The sequence below is a fragment of the Cherax quadricarinatus genome, chromosome 30, assembly GCF_038502225.1.
Source record: "Cherax quadricarinatus isolate ZL_2023a chromosome 30, ASM3850222v1, whole genome shotgun sequence".
Classification (NCBI taxonomy): Eukaryota; Metazoa; Arthropoda; class Malacostraca; order Decapoda; family Parastacidae; genus Cherax; species Cherax quadricarinatus.
The window spans coordinates 28,011,692-28,034,005 of record NC_091321.1 but is presented as its reverse complement, the minus strand read 5'-3'; the positions used below and the strand labels follow the sequence as shown (position 1 = coordinate 28,034,005).

General features: G+C 37.7%; 1 protein-coding gene across 2 annotated transcripts in view; it reads right to left on the bottom strand.

Moving 5' to 3' along the window:
• Window positions 1-7,371: 7,371 nt before the first annotated feature.
• The window catches only part of CCT2 (chaperonin containing TCP1 subunit 2), a 65,821-nt gene continuing 50,878 nt past the window's right edge, over window positions 7,372-22,314 (bottom strand). For both annotated transcript variants that reach the window (XM_053782118.2, XM_053782117.2), the window contains exons 6-10: window positions 22,052-22,191; window positions 21,760-21,848; window positions 19,513-19,687; window positions 14,444-14,621; window positions 7,372-7,882 (exon numbers count right to left, since the gene is read on the bottom strand). In XM_053782118.2, coding sequence (XP_053638093.2) covers window positions 7,506-7,882; window positions 14,444-14,621; window positions 19,513-19,687; window positions 21,760-21,848; window positions 22,052-22,191 — 959 coding nt within the window. In that variant the 3' untranslated portion in view covers window positions 7,372-7,505. The remainder of the gene's footprint in view (window positions 7,883-14,443; window positions 14,622-19,512; window positions 19,688-21,759; window positions 21,849-22,051; window positions 22,192-22,314) is intronic.

Genomic DNA, 22,314 nt, shown 5'->3' with positions numbered 1-22,314 from the left:
GTTGTTTATAATATATATCAATGATCTTGATGAAGGAATTACTAGTGATATGAGCAAATTCGCCGATGACACGAAGATAGGTAGGATAATTGATTCAAACGTAGATGTTAGGGAACTTCAGGAGGATTTAGACAAACTCTACTCTTGGTCAGAAAAGTGGCAGATGCAGTTCAATGTAGATAAATGCAAGGTTCTGAAGCTCGGGAGTGTCCATAACCCTAGCACTTATAAGTTAAATAATGTAGAACTTAACCATACAGATTGCGAAAAGGACTTGGGGGTTATGGTAAGCAGCAACCTTAAACCAAGACAGCAATGCCTAAGCGTACGTAATAAGGCAAATAGATTACTGGGATTTATAACAAGAAGTGTAAGCAACAGAAGTCCAGAGGTCGTACTGCAGCTTTATACATCATTAGTAAGGCCTCACCTAGATTATGCAGTTCAATTCTGGTCTCCATATTACAGAATGGACATAAATTCGTTAGAAAACATTCAGCGTAGGATGACTAAATTAATACATAGCATTAGAAATCTTCCTTATGAAGAAAGATTGAAGACTCTTAAGTTACATTCACTTGTTAGACGAAGAATGAGGGGAGACCTGATCGAAGTGTATAAGTGGAAGATAGGTATTAATAAAGGGGATATTAACAAGGTCTTGAGAATATCTCTCCAAGAGAGAACCCGCAGTAATGGATTTAAATTAGATAAGTTTAGATTTAGAAAGGACATAGGAAAGTATTGGTTTGGAAATAGGGTAGTAGATGAGTGGAACAGTCTACCTAGTTGGGTTATTGAGGCTAGGACTTTGGGTAGTTTCAAATTTAGGTTGGATAAATACATGAGTGGGATGGGTTGGATTTGAGTGGGACTTGCACATCAGAGCTTATTTCTTGGGTAGCATTGAAAATTGGGTAGGTCAAATGTTTGTTAGTGGGATGAATTGTAAAGGACCTGCCTAGTATGGGCCAACAGGCCTGCTGCAGTGTTCCTCCTTTCTTATGTTCTTATATCAAGAAGTGTAAGCAACAGAAGTCCAGAGGTCATACTGCAGCTTTATACATCATTAGTAAGGCCTCACCTAGATTATGCAGCTCAGTTCTGGTCTCCGTATTACAAAATGGACATAAATTCGTTAGAAAACATTCAGCGTAGGATGACTAAATTAATACATAGCATTAGAAATCTTCCTTATGAAGAAAGATTGAAGACTCTTAAGTTACATTCACTTGTTAGACGAAGAATGAGGGGAGACCTGATCGAAGTGTATAAGTGGAAGATAGGTATTAATAAAGGGGATATTAATAAGGTCTTGAGGATGTCCCTCCAAGAGAGAACCCGCAGTAATGGATTTAAATTAGATAAGTTTAGATTTAGAAAGGACACAGGAAAGTATTGGTTTAGAAATAGGGTAGTTGATGAGTGAAACAGTCTACCTAGTTGGGTTATTGAGGCTGGGACTTTGGGTAGTTTCAAATCTAGGTTGGATAAGTACATGAGTGGGAGGGGTTGGATTTGAGTGGGACTTTCACATCAGAGCTTATTTCTTGGGTGGCATTGAAAATTGGGTTGGGCAAATGTTTTGTTAGTGGGATGAATTGTAAAGGACCTGCCTAGTATGGGCCAGCAGGCCTCCTGCAGCGTTCCTCCTTTCTTATGTTCTTATGTAAGCAATTCAAGTGACATACAGGCCAACCCCCCCCCCCCACCTCCTTGTTGCCTGTTATTTCTCTCACATCTGAATAAGTTAAGCCTATTTGCTTTCCAGGCTTTATTTTACTATTATTACTACATTCATGGGGGAAGCTCAACACCGGTAGGAGTCATACATTATTATGGGGGAGGAGCGCTAAGCCCATAGGATTATAGTGCATGTGGAGGGGGGGAGGAAGGTATTTAGGCTCAATTCAGGGAACTGAAGCACAGATCCAATTCCCTACATCAAGAGCCCCTCACCAACATCAAGGAACCTCCCTTGAGGGGTCCAAAACAATTCTCCGGTCTCGGTAAAATTTGCCGATGACTCGCCTTCTCTCTCACAGGCGCTCCCTCAACTCTTAAACGCTTTGTTTCTTCTCCTATACTCTGCTTTTCGTTCATTAATTCTAACCTGTATTATTATTACAATCAAAACTAAACACTAAACCCACAAGGGTCATACTGCGCTGCAGGGCAGGATGTGCATAAAATGTAATATGCGAAGATCAGAGACCAGCGAGGGTGAGTAGGATGCAAGAGGCAGTCAGTAATGGTAGTGACAAATGCTAAAGGGAAAATATAATCGAAGTTGGTGTAATAAGCTGTTGCTGACAAAAATTCATAGGGAGTCTGTGTAACTTGTGTTATTATTATTGAATCATAACCAGGTAGTATTATTATTATAATCAAATAAAGCCCTAAATCAAGGGTCATATGGCACTGCAGGGTAGTGTGTGCTAAAGATGTAAAATACCTGGTAAGATACCAGCGAGGGGTGAAGGGTATGCCAAAGGTAGTAAGAGCGATGAGGAGTGCAAAAGAAAAGTATAACCAGTTAGTGTAATTAAGTTGTTGCTGACAAAAAGGCAAAGAGGGAGTCCGTGTCAAAGGTGGGGCTGTCAGCGAGGTCAGATAAAGGGTGTTAGAGCGGTGACGACACAGGAGGAAGTTCTAACTTGTAAAAACCTCCTATATGCAAAAATTTTCTCCCTGTAACTTATCTGGCTATTTTTATATGGCCGGACTTGAGTACTGGAAATGGGAAGTACAATGCCTGTTCTTTAAAGGAGGGGTTTGGGATACTGGCAGTTTGGAAGGATATGTTATATATCAATATATGCTTCTAAACTGTTGTATCTGGGTGCCTATGGAAAAACAGTGATTATGTATGAGTGAGGTGAAAGTGTTGAATGATGATGAAAGTATTTTCTTCTTGGGGATTTTTTCTTTCTTTTTGGGTCACCCTGCCTTGGTGGGAGATGGCCGACTTGTTAAAAAAAAAAACTCATAATTCCTTTTTCTATTCTAGACTGCATTCTTAAAGCCACCTCATACCTCTTTGATCTCCCCTTAATTTCTGTATGCTAACCCAACTTTCTCCCAATAGTTGCTTATATCATTTCCGAGTTTTCTCAGTTTATTCAGATTCACTGCTCTTACCCACTGATGCCATTCTTTTTGTACTTGTACCCCACTCCTTTTCTGTACATAACAAACACATGTTGCTTCTCTATCCATTAACCTTTTATCTTACACATAATCTAACTGCTATCATTGCACTCTGTATCATATTTTGTATACTTATCCTCTTTTCTTCAAAATAAGCATTATCTATTACCAAACCCCTTTCAATACACAACTGAATTAAAGGTCTTCCATAATCATTTATCCCTGGCACTACCTACTACACCATTTACAAGCCTCTCCCACCTCATCCTTTAGGTCACCTACATTTGACTCGAAACACTAACCATTCAATTATCCTTAAATTTTATTATATTTAGGGGACACACTAAATTCTTAGTGACAAAACAGTGCCTGGGAGCATTAGACAGAGTCAGGTTCAATCTAAGGAAGACAGGTGCAATGCTTTAGATGAATTACATTAATAAAGGGTAGGGGGTGCTAAACATATAGGGGTCACAGCGCCTGGGAAAATGAAAAGCATTAGTCAGGAAAAATTCAAGGAATTGGAGCCCAAGAACAATTCCTTAGATCAAGAGCCCCTCACTGGTATCAAGGAACCTCCCTTGAAGGGAGAGAGGGGTCACATCTTCAATTCATTTGATAACACACTTTTCCCTCTCCATCTCACCAGGAGTGATTTGTGGTTCTTTGTGAATTCATATTATGTATAATCATAGGGAAACACTCCAATGACTGGGAAATAGGAGGAAGTAGGGTTTGATCCAAGGAAGGTGATGATACTGTAGAACCCTTACCACCACCAGGAGAACTCTCATGAAGGGTGTAGACTATAGCTCTATTGTCAGTAAATTGAATCAGTGGGAAGCGGTAAACCCATAGGGTCCCATTCTTGTTGAAATTATATCTAAAAATCTTACTCTGCATTATGTCTATAGTTTTATCACATTGGGCGTTTCCCACCAAGGCAGGGTGACCCAAAAAGAAAGAGAAAACTTTCATCATTCAACACTTCACAATCACTCACACATAATCACAGTCTTTGCAGATCCACTCAGATATGACAGTTTAGATGTCCCTCCAAATTGCCAATATCCCAACCCCCTCTTTTACACCATAAAATAGATGATTTACTGTTATGCAATATTGTAATAATTGTATAAATAATATCAGCGCATTCACGAACGGACATTAGACCCACCAGCTGACGTGTATTGGACGTGTGATATGATTTGCTTACCCTAGAACATCGACAAAAATCAAACATTTCTGCTACTTTGAGCTCAATTTCAAGCCATTTTCAGTACTAAAACCAATCAAAATCATCTCTATTTCTGTAATATATCTAAAATTCTATCAAATGAGATCAAGAAACCGTGAATACAACTGTAAAAACACACGAAAATACACCGCTGAGTCGCTGTTTTAGTCCAATAATACAATTGCAGTTTTTTCTCATAATACACTGCGTGCTGCAGGATTTGTTTTATATGGTGCCCACTTACCACACAGATGCATTCTCTCATATCTAGGCCCAAATTTACTGCTCACACATATACGAGTGAGCTGAGCTCATGGCGTAGAACTACGGCTTGGACCCAGGCTTCAGAGCCATAGAACTACGGGGCGGACCCTCAAAGAGTTAATAGTGAAGTGGTGAAGGTCACAAGCAGTGTCTGAAGTAGTAGCAGTTGTGATGAGTGAGAAGCATTAAACAAAATTTGGCAAAGAATATTTTAGAGTACTGTTGCAAAGATTTTAGGAAATAACCAGTAATACAGTAGACCCTCATATTACTCGGTAGTTACGTTCCTGAAAATGCTGTGTTAGATAAATCCATGTTATATAAATTGAAGAACTTACGGGGAAAATAGGATTATGTTCCAGGGACCCCCCCCCCAAAAGCCAAACATTTTTTAAACATACAGATCTTACAAAAAAAATGATAATGTTTTTATTGCTTAAGACTACAAATGCAACAGAAATATTACTTACCTTAAATTGTGGTTGTTGGTGTATGTCAGTGATTGTGAAGAGAGTGGAGATGCATGGTGTTGCCCAACTGGGCTGAGGTGGATGGTTGTAGGTTGTCAGCAGAAGTGGATGGTTGAAGTTCTGGTACTAAAATCGATGGTTGTATTGGAGTGTGAATAAATTCTAATGGATCTCTGGCTTCTTTTATCCTGCAGTACATTATACATTATTCCAGAAGCTTGGTACTGCCAGGTTGGAGTCAAGAGTCCACTGATGCAACAAGTTTTTTCATCACTTTTCTTGTGTACTTACACTTGAATGACTTAATAACTCCCTGATCCAGTGGTTGTATTAAAGATTTGTATTTGGAGGTAAAAATACAACTTTCACATATGGGGTCACATCCAGCAAAGCTTCTGGATGAGTATGAGAATTATAAAAAATGAAGAGAGCCTTGAATGCAAGGTTCTTGCTGTGCAGGTAAACCTTTACTTCAGAAATAAAGTGATGCTGAAACCAGGCAATAAATATTCCCTCTGTCATCCACGCTGACAAGTTTGATCTCAGAATTACTGGTAAGGTGTTTTTAGCTATGCCTTTCAAAGCACGAGCATTCTTATAGCAGTAAATAACCATGGGCTTACACTTGAAATCACCTGACACATTACCGCGAAGGAGCAAGGTGAAGTAATCATCTGGTGCAGCCTCACGGAGACAGTGGTCTCACCAACAGCCAGGCGGCGGCCTGAGCTAGGAAAATATCCCGCTGGCGATCCTCAAAATTTTTTCCCTCCCGAAAACCAAATGGTGTTAAGTTAATTTTATGAAGTGTTGTATAAAATTGTGTCGCAATTTTTCAATAGCGTAATAACCAAAATGTGCCAAATAAATCCATGTAATATGAGGGTCTACTGTAACAGAAAAACTTCAGTTTTCCATATCCCTACCCATCAAGTTTAAAAATGGAAAGCACTAACCCATATCAGTCCCAAGATTAATGGTAACAGAGTGACCAGAGGGTGTGATGGTAACTAGAGGACCAAAAAGGTGCCCTCCCCTTACAATGCTTACTTGAACTTAGTCAAACACACCACCCTGCCACAGCTCTTGTTCAGACTGAGCACAATCTGATCTGCCTGACACACTTTCAATACACTACCTGTGGAAACCTGCTATTCACAAAGTGAAAGATGAACAGAATTCATGAATTACAAATCCATGCACCAAAATCATGAGTGGACTAGCACCCTGCCCAGAACCAAATTACGGAGGAGAGCATTTACTTGCCCTTCACAGGTCATGGCCACTCCTGGTCAAGAAGGCCCACTCAGCATGGCCACTGTATCAACGAAGACCATAATCTCGCTCGCCATGAAAAAGGAATTGGAGTCAGGGGATTAATCCTGTAAGTTGTAGGATGATTGCCATGAAAAGACTAAAATAATGAGAATGGTCTTAATATATAATGTAAAGACAACAGGATGTAAGAATGTTAACATTAAAGATTTCTTCCTTACATTTAATGTAAGACTGTTCAACTTAAAATTAGGTATGGTTTAATTATTGATAGCTTTTCCCGCAGTAGGATAAACATGCCAGATTAATTGTGATTTATCTTTTTTCAATACAATGTGTAGTTCACCTTGTGTGAAACCACACTTTTATGTGAGTGGACATTCTCAAGTATTTGTTGTCCAGAATTATGTTGAGAATCTTAGTTCTTATTGTATTACACTTGGAATCTGTGTATTACCATATTCATAATTTATAAATTCTAATAAAAGGTGCAATTTTCAGTTCGTGTACTTCTGAAATCAATAAACACTGTAAATTTGAATTAACACTGTAAATTTGAATTAATTTCTTAAGATTTAGACTTTTTAGCAGCCAATAATCTACATCTAATTATAAAACATGAAAAAGCATATGGGCACCAATTCTTACTTCCAGGAAGTAGTATTTCTCCCCACAGATAATTATCATGATTAAAGTCCAACTAGTGCATATTGTTAATTGCAATGAAGCAATATAATAAAAGGTAAAAACTTAATTCCCTTGCACCTTTTCTACCTTTCTTAGTTAAGAATGATATATGGTTGAGAGATGTTATCCAAAGACTAGAGATATTCAGACAGAAATGGACCTATGTACCTCTTGGAAATCTGCATCCCTAGAAATTGAATAGCTCATTAATTCTGAAAATTCACAAATGAGTACAGGCTCATATATTTCATTCATAACACTGCTTGGAAGGTTTCTTGAAACCTCAACAAAGCTTTCAGTTTTATTCTGAGATTGTAGAAATAAAAAGCATTGTTAAGACCAGAAATCCTATGTGTGGTTAGGAGTTAAAAAGCACTTTTATCACTAGAGTGCAAGGCTAAGCTAATTCCTTTATTGGCATTTTAACAATGCGACTGATCTGTCGTGCGTTTCCTAGGTGCTGCTTTGATTATATCGTCAACTCTCATAATCATCTCTGCTGCCTCAGATGCTGATAACAACACTTGTCTTTTAACTTGAAAGCTCTCGGTAATACCAACAGTATTCATGCAATCTACTATGGCCTCTTCCATATTAAGACCCATCGTTGATTTGCCTGCAGCATGAGCAGCCCGTAATTCAGATACTAGCTGTGCAGAATCATAACCTGCATTGTCAGCAATAATTGTGGGAATCATGAGCAGAGCCCGAGCAAAAGATTCCATGGCAAGAGCCTCCTTTCCAGGGATACGAACAGCAGCTTCCATTACTGCACGTGCCATGAGGGTCTCACTGCAACCTGTAGAAGAAAAAGGCAGATTGGAGCTAAAGAACTGCAACCGATTAAGCAAGGCTGATTTTTCTTAAGACTTTTATTTTGAAACTTAAAATAAAGAAATGTTTCACAGGTGGACAGTACCGTACTTCAATGGGAATTACTCACATGAAAAAAGTACACAAGGAATATAGTGACCCATTTAGTTATATAATCTTTATAGCATTGTTTTCATTGGTGAAGAAAGGAGGTAGATAAAAATACAAAAGCCAAAACCTATTTTCATTACTAGATGCTATACAAGTCAATCTAGAAATGAAAATAAAATCTACATAATTCTTAAAGCAGGTGGTAGGTTGGTAGACAGGAACCACCCAGGAAGGTATTACCGTCCTGCCAAGAGTGTGAAATGGAATACTGTAATTGTTTTACTCTATGGTAGGATTGCTGGTGTCTTTTCTGTCTCATAAACATGCAAAATTACAGGAATATCTTACTACTTCTACTTACACTTGGGTCACACTACACATGCATATACACACACCAATCTGAATTTTCTTCTGTTTTCTTAACAATTCATTATTTACTTTCATTCATCTCCATGGGGAAGTGGAAAAGAATCCTTCCTCCATAAGCCATGTGAGTCGTAAGAGGCAACTACAATGCTGGGAGTAAGGGGTTAGTAACTTCTACATAAATTACTAAGTTAAATAAAAAAAAACTTTTGTTTTTTTTAGGTCACCCTGCCTCGGAGGGATATAGCCGGTTCGTTGGAGAGAGAAAAATACTCATCGCATCTAGTAAGAATATCATATCCAGCAAAATGTATTATGATCTCCGGTATATCACATTTCTCTTTATGATCATACACATGCCACTATTTTAGCAGCACATACTGATATTGCTATAATGTAGTAGTGATATGTCACAGTAGGACCTCACTGAACTTATGACTGGACAGGATCTTCAAGGGGCATATTATGTAAAAGCTATTACTAACCTTTCATACCCACTGTTTAATTTGGAAAGTCAAATTGCAGTAATGACTGCATTCTAGTTTATCTGATGTCTCTTGAGGGAAAACCAAAATATACAACTTGCTGATGAATCATACTAAAGTACTTGTCAAAAAATATCATGCAATATTTGCTACAAACACAGCTTTACCTTGGTCCAAGCTGCACACATGGATATGTAATGTATACATTGTACTTCTTATGCCTACATTACATACAAGCTGACATTCAACAAGTGCAGTAAAATTTGTGCATGACATTTAGTGATACAGCAAGCTCATCTATAATAATTCATTATTCTGGCTCTAGCTTCTCATTTTTTAATTTGTACCTTGGGAATGAACATCAAATTCAGTGATCTCTATCTGGATCTTTCTGGAGTACAGTGGAGTACTAGTATACTTAGTATTTGGTTTCTATGCATTACAGACCAAAAGGGCTACAGCCAATATAAAAGTAATGTACTACAGCATCCATTGCTTTGTTTTCATTAACAATGCACCATTATTTCATAGCACATTTATCTCCCAACCTTACAGTCACCAAGATTGCACTTTATTATATCTGTAAAATGCCCCTAACCCATATTGTCAAAAAGCACTACAAGGCTGAGTAGAGCTACATGCAAAGGAAAGTAGTGTGATAAAAGACCTAATGAGTTAATAATGAAAGCCAAAGTTGGCATTAGTCATTTTCTGTAATAGAAACAAAAAAAAAATCTTAGTGTCTGCATTAAAGGAAGAGCTTTCTGAAAGGAGAACAGTCAAAGTGAATCCCCCCCCAAGTGTTGAAACAGGCTGAAAATGAACTCTATGTTCTCCCTGATATATGGTAAAATCAATTAAAAGGAGTTTGACCATCACTGGGACCTGATAAGATTTATGTAATATCTATGTAATTCATGTATGGCCAATATGCATTTGTATTAGAACTCTAAGGCTGAAGAGTTCTGACCTGCAAATGCATCAATTATGACAAAAAAAAAAAAAAAATCATATTGAAATAGCGCCCCTTAAGAAGGGTTCTCTGATGCCAAGGAAACAGACTTGACCTCCCCATCTCGAACTTGATTGCCTTCTATTTTCCCAGATGCTATATGACCCCTATGGGTTTAGTGCTCACTATGTCAATTGAAAATAAAATTTAGTAGGGCTAAATGATTAACCCAAGAATAGTAACAATGAGCATACAAATTTGCTCAAATAAAAAAATATGTAATTTGTACTGGAGTGCATTTCAAAATGTTTGATAGTGTGCTTCACACATCTCTCACACCATCTGTTTAATGTCATCACGTCCTCCTCTAGCTTTTCCTGTAAAGCTCACATCTTTGATTTTGCACACTGTATTAAGATGGCACAGTAACACACTAATTCACAATGCAAATATAGTAGCAGTACTATTGCCTTAAGTCACTGTAAAAAAAAATGTGGTTGGACAAAAGTGCATTTGTTACAGAGCTTTGAGGTAGATGAAAGAGCAAAATCCCAAAACAATAAGTGATCACTAAATCTTCAGTGGGTAAAACAGGTGAAAAAATAATGGATATAAGTATAGTGCTCTTACAGCAATAGTATTAAGTAGTGACTCTGGCCAAAACTGACAAGTAGATATAAAGATAAGCAATGTGGAGCAAGTCTTTATTTTAGAAATTTCACTGAGCAGCCTAAAACCTTTACACCTTGCAACCACCTAAAAGTTTCAGGAATAATTAATGACCAAATCACCTTTTACAAGTTGTACAAAGATAAGAGGAGTCATATAGAGGATTTTTTTTTTTTTGGGCTCTACCTTTCTTAACAACTTTAATTCAGTGAACAAGGTAGATGGTTCTACTCTTCCTCCTACCCAGGATGTTCTATTTTATCACTATAAACTACCACCTCATTCAACTATTAACATAGTTTCTTGTTAAATGTAATTTGTAAAAATAATAATAATAATTATTATTATTAACCCTTTGAGGGTTCAGACCTCGGATCTAAAACTTGTTCACAGGGTCCAAGAATTTTAACATTTTTGTCATGATACCATCAGTTCCAGCTGCTTTACTCCCTTAATTCTACATAATGCCTCATGCACCTTTCCCCACACTCTCATCCTGCTCTTCTTCACTCCTAAATGATGTTATACCTCCCTGGCCAGTACATGAAATTATGGCCTCCCTTTCTTCAACAGCATTTAAAAGTTCCTGAAAATATTCCTGCCATCTTCCCAATACCTCTAGGTCCCCATCTACTAACTCCCCTACTCTGTTTTAAACTGACAAATTCATTTGTTCCCTAGGCTTTCTTAACGTGTTTATCTCACTCCAAAATTTTTTCTTATTCTCAGCAAAATTTGTTGAGAGTGCCTCACCCACTCTATCATTTGCTCTCCTTCACTCTCACACCACTCTCTTCACCTTTCTTTTTACTCTCCACATACTGTACTCTTCTTTTATCACTTCTGCTTTCTGAAAGAGTTAAAGTGAAGACAAAGTGGAACTATAAAGGAACAAGAAGAATTTAACCCTTTAACTGTCCAAATGTAGATCAACGTTCTTACAGCTAGCGCTCCAAACGTAAATCTACGTTTTATTTTTCCTGTCTCCAAATTTGGCATGATTAGCCTAAGATGCCTGGTCAGCATAGAATGGGTATTAACCCTCGGTGTGTGCTGTATTAAAAAAATCTGGGACCACTTAGTACCTTGTGGGAGCACCAGTTCAATTGAGCACCAGCTAGAGCAAACAGCGCAGCAAACACCAAGGATTCACTGACGTCATGTCGTATTAACACTCCCCTTTTAAGAGGAAAGTGTCAAATTGCCAGAATGTCCTGTAACTTATGCCCTAAGTAAAAAGAAACAATTCTGGAACTGCAATTTCAGCAGGCTGGCCGGCTGATTGGCTGTCTCTACCTCCGTCTGTCTGTCTGTATCTATCTCTGTCTCTATCTCACAGGAACACATATGTAAATACAATTATACATAGTGTAAATTACCTAGGAAACTCAAAAAAATCAAGACAAAGTGCCATTCTGGAACTGTAATTTCGGCAGGCTGCCTGGCCAGCTGGCGGCTGGCTGGCCAGCAGGCTGATTGGCTGTCTCTAACTCCGTCTGTGTATCTGTATCTGTCTCTATCTCACAGGAACACATACGTAAATACAATTATACATAGTGTAAATTACCTAGGATAACCCAAAAAATCCAGACAAAGTGCTATACTGTGCTTGTAGATAGTGATATGTGTAATACCAGTTGGTTCATGAGCAACTCTCTGAGACAGACACATGTTTATGTGTAATGAAAACAAATAAAGTGAAGGCTTATCAAATGTCACCACTGTAATTAGCGGAGAGATAAGGTAAGACGAGCTCATCAAATGTCACCACTGTAAATAGCGGAGAGATAAGATAAGACGAGCTCATCAAATGTCACCACTGTAATTAGCGGAGATAAGATACGACGAGCTCATCAAATGTCACCACTGTCATTAGTAGGGTGATAAGATGACCTCATGATTGTCAGCAGTGGAGTGAAGAGATAAGGTAAGTGACACACTCCTATATCAAGCTTCAAGGGAACTTATTATTATTTATTATTACTATTATTATTATTATTATATACTCCCGTGTATCCAAAACATTGCTGGGACCTATAAATAATAGGTATATATTTCTAGACAATAGTATGTGACTAAGGTAGGTGAAAATGTTCACCTGTCACTGTGTTTATGACTATTTGAGCACTATTTCAGTACCAAATATTAGTGTCAGAACAAAGATTAACTATGAAATCACAAGAACTACTACAAATTGTCATTATCAGAACATAAAAATTATACAAATAAAAAAAAAAGAGAAAACAAAAGAGAAAAAAAAAGGTACATCGGCAACACATCTGCAAGCAGCAGCGCTTTATGTTGCCATCAGGTGAGTGACAAGTGCCAACTTTGTGGCCTTTTATCTCTAAGTACTGACCCTAGAATTTTTTTTTTTTTACGTTATGTAAAACAATGTCCTATAGATTTAAAAAAAAAAAAAAAATTTCAAAATATTCGGAGAGCTGAGCAAGAGAACATAGATCTACATTTGGACAGTTAAGAGGGTAGGTGATGTGTAGACCTACTGAGCAATACTTAAAGATACAGTACTTTTTGTCACATTTATGGATTTAGAAAAGGAATATGATAAGGTTGCAATGTGACAAATGATACCAATATATGGAACAGGTACCAGGTTACTAAAAGCAGTAAAGTTTTTATGATGACAGTGAGACAAAAGTAAAGGTATACAGGAGAGATAGGGAAATTATTTTCTAGTTAATATAGACCTTAGTGAGGGATGTGTGATGTCACCATATTTCTAACATATTGTAAGGAGGGGTTGCTAGATGGTTTGGTCATTTAGAGAGGGTGGAGCAAAATAGGATAACTTAAGGGGTGTATAAGTCTGTAGTGAAGAAGAGGCTGGGTAGGGGTCATCCTAGGAAAGGATGGAGGGAGGGGTTTTATATGTAAGGGGCTTAGACATTCAACAGGCATGGGTGAGCATGTTAGATAGGGATGAGTGGAAGTAGATGGTTCTTGGGACCTGACAAGTTGTTGGAGTGTAAGCAAGATAACATTTGATGAAAAGGATTCAGGAAAACTGGTTAGCCACACACAGGTCCTGGAGGTGGGAAGTAGCACCTGCATGGGGATATTTGCTGTTTGAAGGGACAGCTGAACTGTCATATTTATGTACCTTTGGAAAGACAGTGATAATGTGAATAATGGTGAAAGTATTTGTTTTTCAGGTCACCCAACCTCGGTGGGTAAAGTAAATGCTAGGGTTCTGGGAAGAGGTGTGGGATTCAAAGATAATGAATTTGATATAAAGTGGGAATTGTCAGTTACTCTTTGCCAAAGACAGAGTTCTTTTGAAAGATTCTAGGAAGTAGAAAATGTTGGTTGATGAATTTGGAAGGCTATATATAAAAAAAAAAAAAGGAAATTAAAAGTGAACATAGGAAAGTGCAGGGTGATGAGTAACAGAAGATCCATTTAATGAAAGACTGGATAACAAATTGCAGGGAGGGAGAATGGAGGAGGCAAATGTATTGAGATATCTGTGAGTGCACTTGTCGGCAGACTGGTCTAAAAATGATGAGGTGACCCATAGAACAGTCTAGGCAAGGTGAGTGATGAACTGAGGATTTAGTGGAAACAAAGAACTTTTTCCATGTAGAAAAAAAAAAATTAAATGTATCTAAGGTGAAAACAATGGAGTTTAAATGCTGCAGTGAGGAGGAGGCTGGATGCAGTAGAGATGTCATGTTTGGGGGTAAGAAAGGTCATCACTTTTTTTTCAACAAAAATAAAAAATTTTGGTTAAAAAGTATAAATTTAGATGAAATATTAAATACAAAAATTAGGAGAATTTGAATTTTATTAAGCAACTCTGGCATAAAATATTAGGTGCCAAAATATTATTAAATGTATGCTATGCAAGGGGCCATGAAAATCTAATTTACAGTATCACTCACAAAATTTTAAATAATTTGCACCTTACATACATGTACATAATGATTTTATTATTTCTTACCTCCTCCATAAATAGTGCGAGTTTCCTTAACAGTTTGTGTAAGGACACACAAGGCATCGTGCAGAGAGCGTTCTGCTTCTTCTAGAATTTGATTTGTAGCCCCACGCAACACAATAGTACAGGCCTCACCCATAGCAACGCCACTCAAGCGAATCATGCGATCTTCACCAATAATGCACTGAAATGAAATAATGAATAACAATAGGCAGTTAGAAAAAAACTGAAATAAAGAATATGCTCTAGTTATGAATCATTCAGAAATGCTCTAAAGGAGGTTTTTTTGTTCTAGATACATGACTTTATTACCCTGCTGTAATATCTTTGATTAGAAAAAGAAAAATCTAAAACCCTATTTTTCCAAATAAATATAGTGGAACCTCGGTTTTCGTTTTTAATTTGTTCCAGAGTGTCTGACGAAAACCAAATTCCATGAAAACTAAAGCAATATTTCCCATAAGAAATGTTAATCCAACAAAAAATACATTTTATAGAGAATAGCCATAATTTTACATACAGAAAACAATGAAAAATAAGTAGAAAGCACTAATTTTAATAGATAAATGAAAATTTAAATCAGTTTACCTCTATTGAAGATTCCTGTTTGTCCGAAATTGCAGCCTTGCCATACCTTAACATACTGTGTATGCCAGATCACTTCTTGAAGTTGTCGAGCCAGCCTCTGCTGGCCTTAAATTCACTAACAGCAGCACTCGTTCCAGGCACATTCTTTACGAGATCCGCATGCAACTGCCTTGCCTTTTCACAAATTCTCGCCTCCACAACACTATCTCCGGCTAACTGTTTTTCATTCATCCACACCAAAAACAACTTCTCAACGTCTTCGATTATTTGCGATCTCCGTTTCGTTAGCACACTTACCCCTTTCACAACATCAGATTCCTTGACTCAAGAAATTGTAATGACACGATTGCAAACAAACCATACCCCCGGCCGGGATTGAACCCGCGGGTTCAATCCCGGCCGGGGGTATGATCAGATTCCTTGATTTCTTTTTTCTTTGCCAGGATGGAACTGATTGTTGATGAGGACTTCCCATACATCCTGGCGAGATCAACCATACATATGCCATTTTCGTACTTTTCTACAAGTTCTTTCTTGAATTTTATCATGTTTCTCACCTTTTTTATCAAAGGGCTGGCACTCGGAACTTTCTTTGGCCACATGGTGGCTTATTTAGCAGTCACACTCAATAAACAAGCACAAAAAACAATCGATTATTATGAAATGCTTCGTATGACTGAGCAAAGTAATGTTCACTCAACAAGAAACAACGCCAGACTGACTCAGAATGCATGTGTGAGATGCTCTGTGTGGGCGCAGGTGCGTGGACACGTTTGGTATGGTGGACGAAAACCAAGGTGATGAACGAAAACTGGGACAATATTTTGACAAAAAGTCGTCGAAAACCATGGGATACAAAAACCAAGGTTCCACTGTATTAATAAAAGCATGCACTTTTTTTTACTACAGTAACATAAAATTCATATTACCACAGAAAGGATGTGGTACAAAGTACGTAAATACAGTGGAGCCCTGGTTTTCGCATGCCCCAGTTATCGGACGATTTGGTTATAGAACCGTTTCTTGTGTGAAATTTTGCTCCGGATATCGAATCTTCATCCGAAAATTGCACATATCAGATGCGTTCACCCGCCGGGACACTGCTTCAGTCTGGCTGTCACTGGTCGAGTGAGCATTCATCCGAAACATTTCGCAATTTCTGTGCAAGTTTACTGATTGCGACTGCGAAATAAGCCACCATGGGCCTAAAGAAAGTTCCTAGTGCCAGTGGTAAGTGGCTGAGAGACAGAGGAGAATGTGCCTTCTTCAGTGATTCTCTACGATATGTATGATACTAAAACAGCAGGAGTCTATAAAAGCTATAGCGCCAGCCAGCCAGCATTAAGTGCAGCAAGTAAGTTAAGCGATTAAGCGATAGAAAAAAGATGACACGAAACTTAACTTCTCCATTGGTGTTTGAGGTATATAGGGCCACTGAGAACACCGCCGCCGCCACCACCATTACTATACAGCTTATGCTCTGTGGCCCTTATAAACCCAACACCACCACCAGCATATTAGATCAATTGTGATAAGATTAATAAGCCGCAGAGTTGATATTAGTGTCATATTGAAGGAGTATTTTGTCCTGCCTTCAAACAAACTCTCTGCCTCTGCCACCACTAGCCACATACATGTACATAATGACATTTTATTCATTCTAGTGTGTATATCAGGTTTCTATGTTATTTATATTGTTTATTATGTCATATTATATCAATTGTGATAGATAAATAAGCTGTAGAGTTGACTGAACTATGTGTAGTTGATTGAACTATGTGTAGAAAGAGGTTTGGTAATAAGTAATACATATTTTATGAAAAAGAGGATAAATAAGTTTACACGATATGATAGCTTGTAATGAAAGTAGTTTGTTAGATTATGTATTGGTGAATAAAAGGTTGATGGATAGGCTTCAGGATATACATGTTTATAGAGGGGCAACGGATATATCAGATCATTATCTAGTTGTAGCTACAGTTAGAGTAAGAGGTAGATGGTACAAAAGGAAAATGGCAACAGTAAGTGAGAGGTGAAAGTTTATAAACTAAGGGAGGAGGGAGCTAGGGTGAGATATAAGCAACTACTGGCAGAAAGGTGGGCTAGTGCAAGTATGAGTAGTGGGGGGACTGAAGAGGGATGGGGTAATTATAAAAATGCAGTATTAGAATGTGGGGCAGAAGTTTGTGGCTATAGAAGGGTGGGTGCAAGAGGAAAGAGTGATTGGTGGAATGATGAGGTAAGGGTGCAATAAAAGAGAAAAAGGTAGCTTATGAGAGGTTTTATAAAGCAAAAGTGATATAAGAAGGGCAGAGTATATAGAGAGTAAAAGAAAGGTGAAGAGAGTGGTGAAAGAGTGCAAAAGGAGAGCAAACAATAGAGTGAGAGAGACACTGTCAAGAAATTTTGCTGAGAAGAAGAAATTTTTTTTGAGTGAGATAAACAAGTTAAGAAAGCCTAGTGAACAAATGGATTTGTCAGTTAAAAGCAGTAGGAGAATTAGTAGATGGGAAGCTGGGGGTATTGGGTAGATGGCAGGAATATTTTGAGGAACTTATAAATGTTAATGAAGAAAGGGAGGCAGTAATTTCATGAACTGGCCAGGGAGGTAAAACAAAGGTGGTGGTGGAACAAAGTAAATGACTTGAAGAGCGTATAAATCTGTAGGAGAAGGAAGGCGGGGTATGGCTCATCCCCGAAAAGGTTGGGAGGGGGTAAAGGAGGTTCTGTAGACGAGGGGCTTCAACATCCAGCAAGCATGTGTGAGCATGTTGGATAGGAGTAAATGCAGATGTATGGTTTTTGGGACCAGATGAGTTGTTGGAGTTTGAAGAGATTATTATTTTGTGAAGGGATTCAGGGAAACCAGTTAGCCAGACTCGAGTCCTGGAAATGGGAAATACAATGCCTGTACTTTAACCCTTTGAGGGTTTTCGTCGTACTAGTACGTTTTACGCGTAGGGGTTTTTGACGTACTAGTACGCATAAATTCTAGCGGCCTCAAATCTAGTGGGAGAAAGCTGGTAGGCCTTCATATGAAAGAATGGGTCTATGTGGTCAGTGTGCACAGTCTAAAAAAAATCCTGCAGCACACAGTGCATAATGAGAAAAAAAAAACTTTGACCATTTTTTTGGAATAAATCAGCGACTTTGCAGTGTATTTTCGTATGGTATTTATTGTTGTATTCTAGTTTTCTTGGTCTCATTTTATAGAATGGAAGACATATTACAGAAATTGAGATGATTTTGGCTGGTTTTACAAAGAAAGGTGCCTTGAAATTGAGCTCAAAGTAGCAGAAATGTTCGATTTTTACCAAACTTCAAAAGTAAACAAATCGTGCCAAGCGTGCAATACACGTCAACTGGTGAGTCTAATATTCTTTCACAAGTGCACCAATAATATTTATACCATTTTTTACACTAATGCAGTAGTCTGCATAACAGTAAATCTTATATTTTTTGTGAGAATAAAAATTCAAAATGGAAAGCAAAAGAATATAAGAGGGGCCTTGAGACGTGACTAATGACTAGAGGAAATGTCATTTTAGTGCTAGGAATGTCTTTCTTGTTTATTCTGGACCCTATTCGGAAATTGGCATCTTTTGAAATTTGTGTGAAATTGGCAAAATTGCTAAATTCTGACCACTGTACTGGATAGTTGAATTTCATAAATGGGTGGTTTCTTGCACCCATTCGATAGAAAAAAATGGAGTTCTAGCAAAATATTCATGTTTTTTGTCGACTAGTACAGCGAAATTGGCCGAAAATGGGGCTCAAAGTGGGCAAAATCGCCGATGCGTAAACATCGCCGAGACCGCTAACTTTGCGAGAGCATAATTTCGTAAGTTTTCTATCAAATTTCAAACTTTTGGTGTCTTTATGATCGGGAAAAGATTCTCTATCTTTTCATAAGAGAAAATAATTTTTTTTTTTTTTAAATTTGGCCAACCCTGAGAACGAGTTTCGGAGAGGGCCCGTCGACCCTCAAAGGGTTAAAGGAGGGATTTGAGACATTGGCAGTTTGGAGAGATGTCTGAGTGCCTCTACAAAGACAGTGATTGTGTGTGAGTGATGGTGAAAGTGTTGAATGATGAATGTTTTTCTTTCTTTCTTTTTGAGTCACCCTGCCTCAGTGGAAAACAGCCAATGTGTTAAAAGAAATTAAGTTCAAATCTCCATGAGGAAGTGGAACAGAATTATTCCTCCATAAGGTAAGCCATGCATGTTGTAAGAGGCGACTAAAATGGTAGTAATCCCGTCTCCTGTATAAATCTCTCAAACTCTCTCTCTCACACACACACACACTAAAAAAAAAAAAAAAAAAAAAAAAAAAAAAAAAAAAAAAAAAAAAAAAAAAAAAAAAAAAAAAAAAAAGAGAGAGAGAGGAGGAGGAGGAGGAGGCAGAAGAGGAAGAGGAGGAGGAGCTGCTGCTGCTGCTTAAACTAAACAAAGCAAACTCGATAAAAAGAGGTTTTCACTGGACTAACCTCTTCTATTAGATCACAATGGCCAAGTTTAACTAACTCTGGGTTATCAAATGTGGACACAATTTCTCCACCAGTGACTAGTGCCAGGCGTTCAATACCATCAAAGTCTGCGTGTTCAATAGCCATGATGCCTGCATCAGCAAATAACTGTTCAGGGTAATTGTAGATCAGCTGTCTGAAAGGTAAAGAATTTAATTAATTTTTCTTTTCAACATGTTAGGTCTACACTAAATCAGGGTGACCCCCTCCTCCACTCAAAATATGCATTCACTATCATTCATTCAACAGCTTCTTGCAAGAAATCTGCAGACCTGACAATTCAAATGACCCTCTGAAATGCAACATCCCCCCCCCTTTTTCTTCAGTGCTAGCACTGTACTTCCCACTTACTCTGCTCTAACATACTCGCACAAACCTGCTGAATGCTGAATCTACTACTCAAACTCCCTTTACTCTCTCCCTCTACCCTTTCCTGGAATATCCCCTACCTGTCCTTCCTTCCACAATAGATTTATACATTTTCGGTCATTGTATTCTGCTTCATCCTCTCTAAATGCCCAAACCACCTTAACAACCCTTTCTCCATCCTCTGGAGTGTACAAGAACTATCTCAATTTATAACTCCAAATTCTGTACATAATATTCACAAATACATTGCTCTCAAATGTAACATCCCCACTGACACTAAAACGTGTTGGAATCACTAAACTCTGATACATTTCTTCTTTAGTCTCTATTCATAAATTGTTTTCCCTCTTCTATTCTATGGCTAACTTCGTCTATCATAGACCCATTTGCCATGTCTACTGTCAAATCTAATAAGGCCCCAACTTATTGTGTTCCAACCTAAGGTTATCTATCTTACAAACATGGCCCAGAAGACAATGCTTAGAAAATCAGTTTTATGAATGCTGATCTCCAGTTACAAACATGTGTGACAAATACTCATACTTTTCTCTATCATTTTCTAAAGGATAAATACTTCAGGACTGCAAATGACAAATGACTTGTGCACAAGTTAAAACACCAGGAACACATCTTGTTTAGAAGTTGGGGATCTACTATATATCTAAAATACATTCATTTCCTCCATAATCCCTCCCTCCTATCTCATCTCTAATTGTCTTGAGATTTTTGTCAGTCTCACCACCATGTTCTTTTCTTGAAAGCTCACTTTTAATTTCTTTATTTTAAAAACATGTTCTCCCAGTAAATTTTCAGAATCTTCCTAAAGAAGTTTGTCATTAGCAAAGACCAACTGTGATAACTCTATGTATTAATTCATCATCTTTTAATCCCACTTCTTTCCTCAACATGCTAGCATTGACTCCTATCACAACCACCCTATCAATAAATATGTTACAACAATGGGGACATCAAGCATTCCTGTTTAAGGCCTGTCTCACTCTGTTAAGTCTTTCCTGCTTTTAGTAACCTATTACCTACTCCATATAGCTCCTCTATCCACCCCTATCATATTCTTATTCTAGATTTATAAATGAAACAAGCATTTCCATTCCTTTAACTTAGTATTATTCACTTGTATGCTTTAATGTAAACACTCACGTCTATACATTCCCCAACCTTTCCTAAATTCTCCTTGTTCGTCTGATAAACTCCCCATGGTTCAAATCCTAAAGAAAAAGGGAAGTTATGGAGTTGGCTATCTGGTATTCAGTGGTGACTATCTGTAGCAACACAAGATTACAAGTACAGTACTAAGTGAACTATTATCCACTTTGAGGGTTTGTCCAGATCAATACCCTGCTATTTAACAAAATAATCTAAAGTAAAATGGATATGGATTTTTGCCTATTCAATATACCCTCAACTGAAAGTTGAGTGAATAGGAAAGTGACCACAATGGTTCAGTATGCACACAGGTTTTGTAACAGAATATTATATTCATGGAAAACCAAAGCCCAAAAGCCTTAGCTTTTGATCCAAGGAGGAAAAGGACATGTCCAATTCCCTAGATCAAGAGTCCTTTACCAGCAACAAGGAACCTCCCATGAGGAGTGTATTATTATTACAATGAAAGTTGAGTGCTAAACCCACAACCATGAGGGGTGAAGCAATGTTAGAGATGAACTAAGCATAATGTTTTACATGTTTCACATCATGTAAAAAATAATTTCCTTATTCCGTGGACCAAGAACTCTAAACACTTTTCAAACAAACATTACCATTCACTCACTCTACACTGAAACACACTATAATGATGACTTCTTGGTAATTTTCACTTACCTATTAATAAAGACATTAATGTCATGTTTCAGTATCTTCTGAACTTTTGATTTCATCTTCTCCTTCTCTGCCAATTCAAGTTCAGCAACCTATACATGAAAAAAAGAAGAAAAACTTCAGGCACACAACCTAATTTACAACAAATGATACAACAGCAAGTTTTAATTTTATTCTTTATAAACTATCATAAATTCATATGGGTCATTTATCTGACAGATTCCAATTACTTTTAATTCAAACTTCCAATTTAACTTAAAAGATAATAAAAGTGCACTGTGAAGAACTTTCACACCTTAGCTGTAGACTCTACAGAAATCTTTGAGCCAAAAACTTTTATTTTGTCCGTGTCCATGGGAGTGTTGGCAATCAGAAGCTTGGCATTTTCAATACGTTTGGGCTGGTTGACACCTATCTTCTTCTCCAGGATGAATCCTAAAAAAATTAACCAATTAATACTCTCATAGCTTTTGATGGTCAAACTAATATTTTCTTCTTTCAACAAACCGGTTGTATCCCACCGAGGCAGGGTGGCCCAAAAAGAAAAACGAAAGTTTC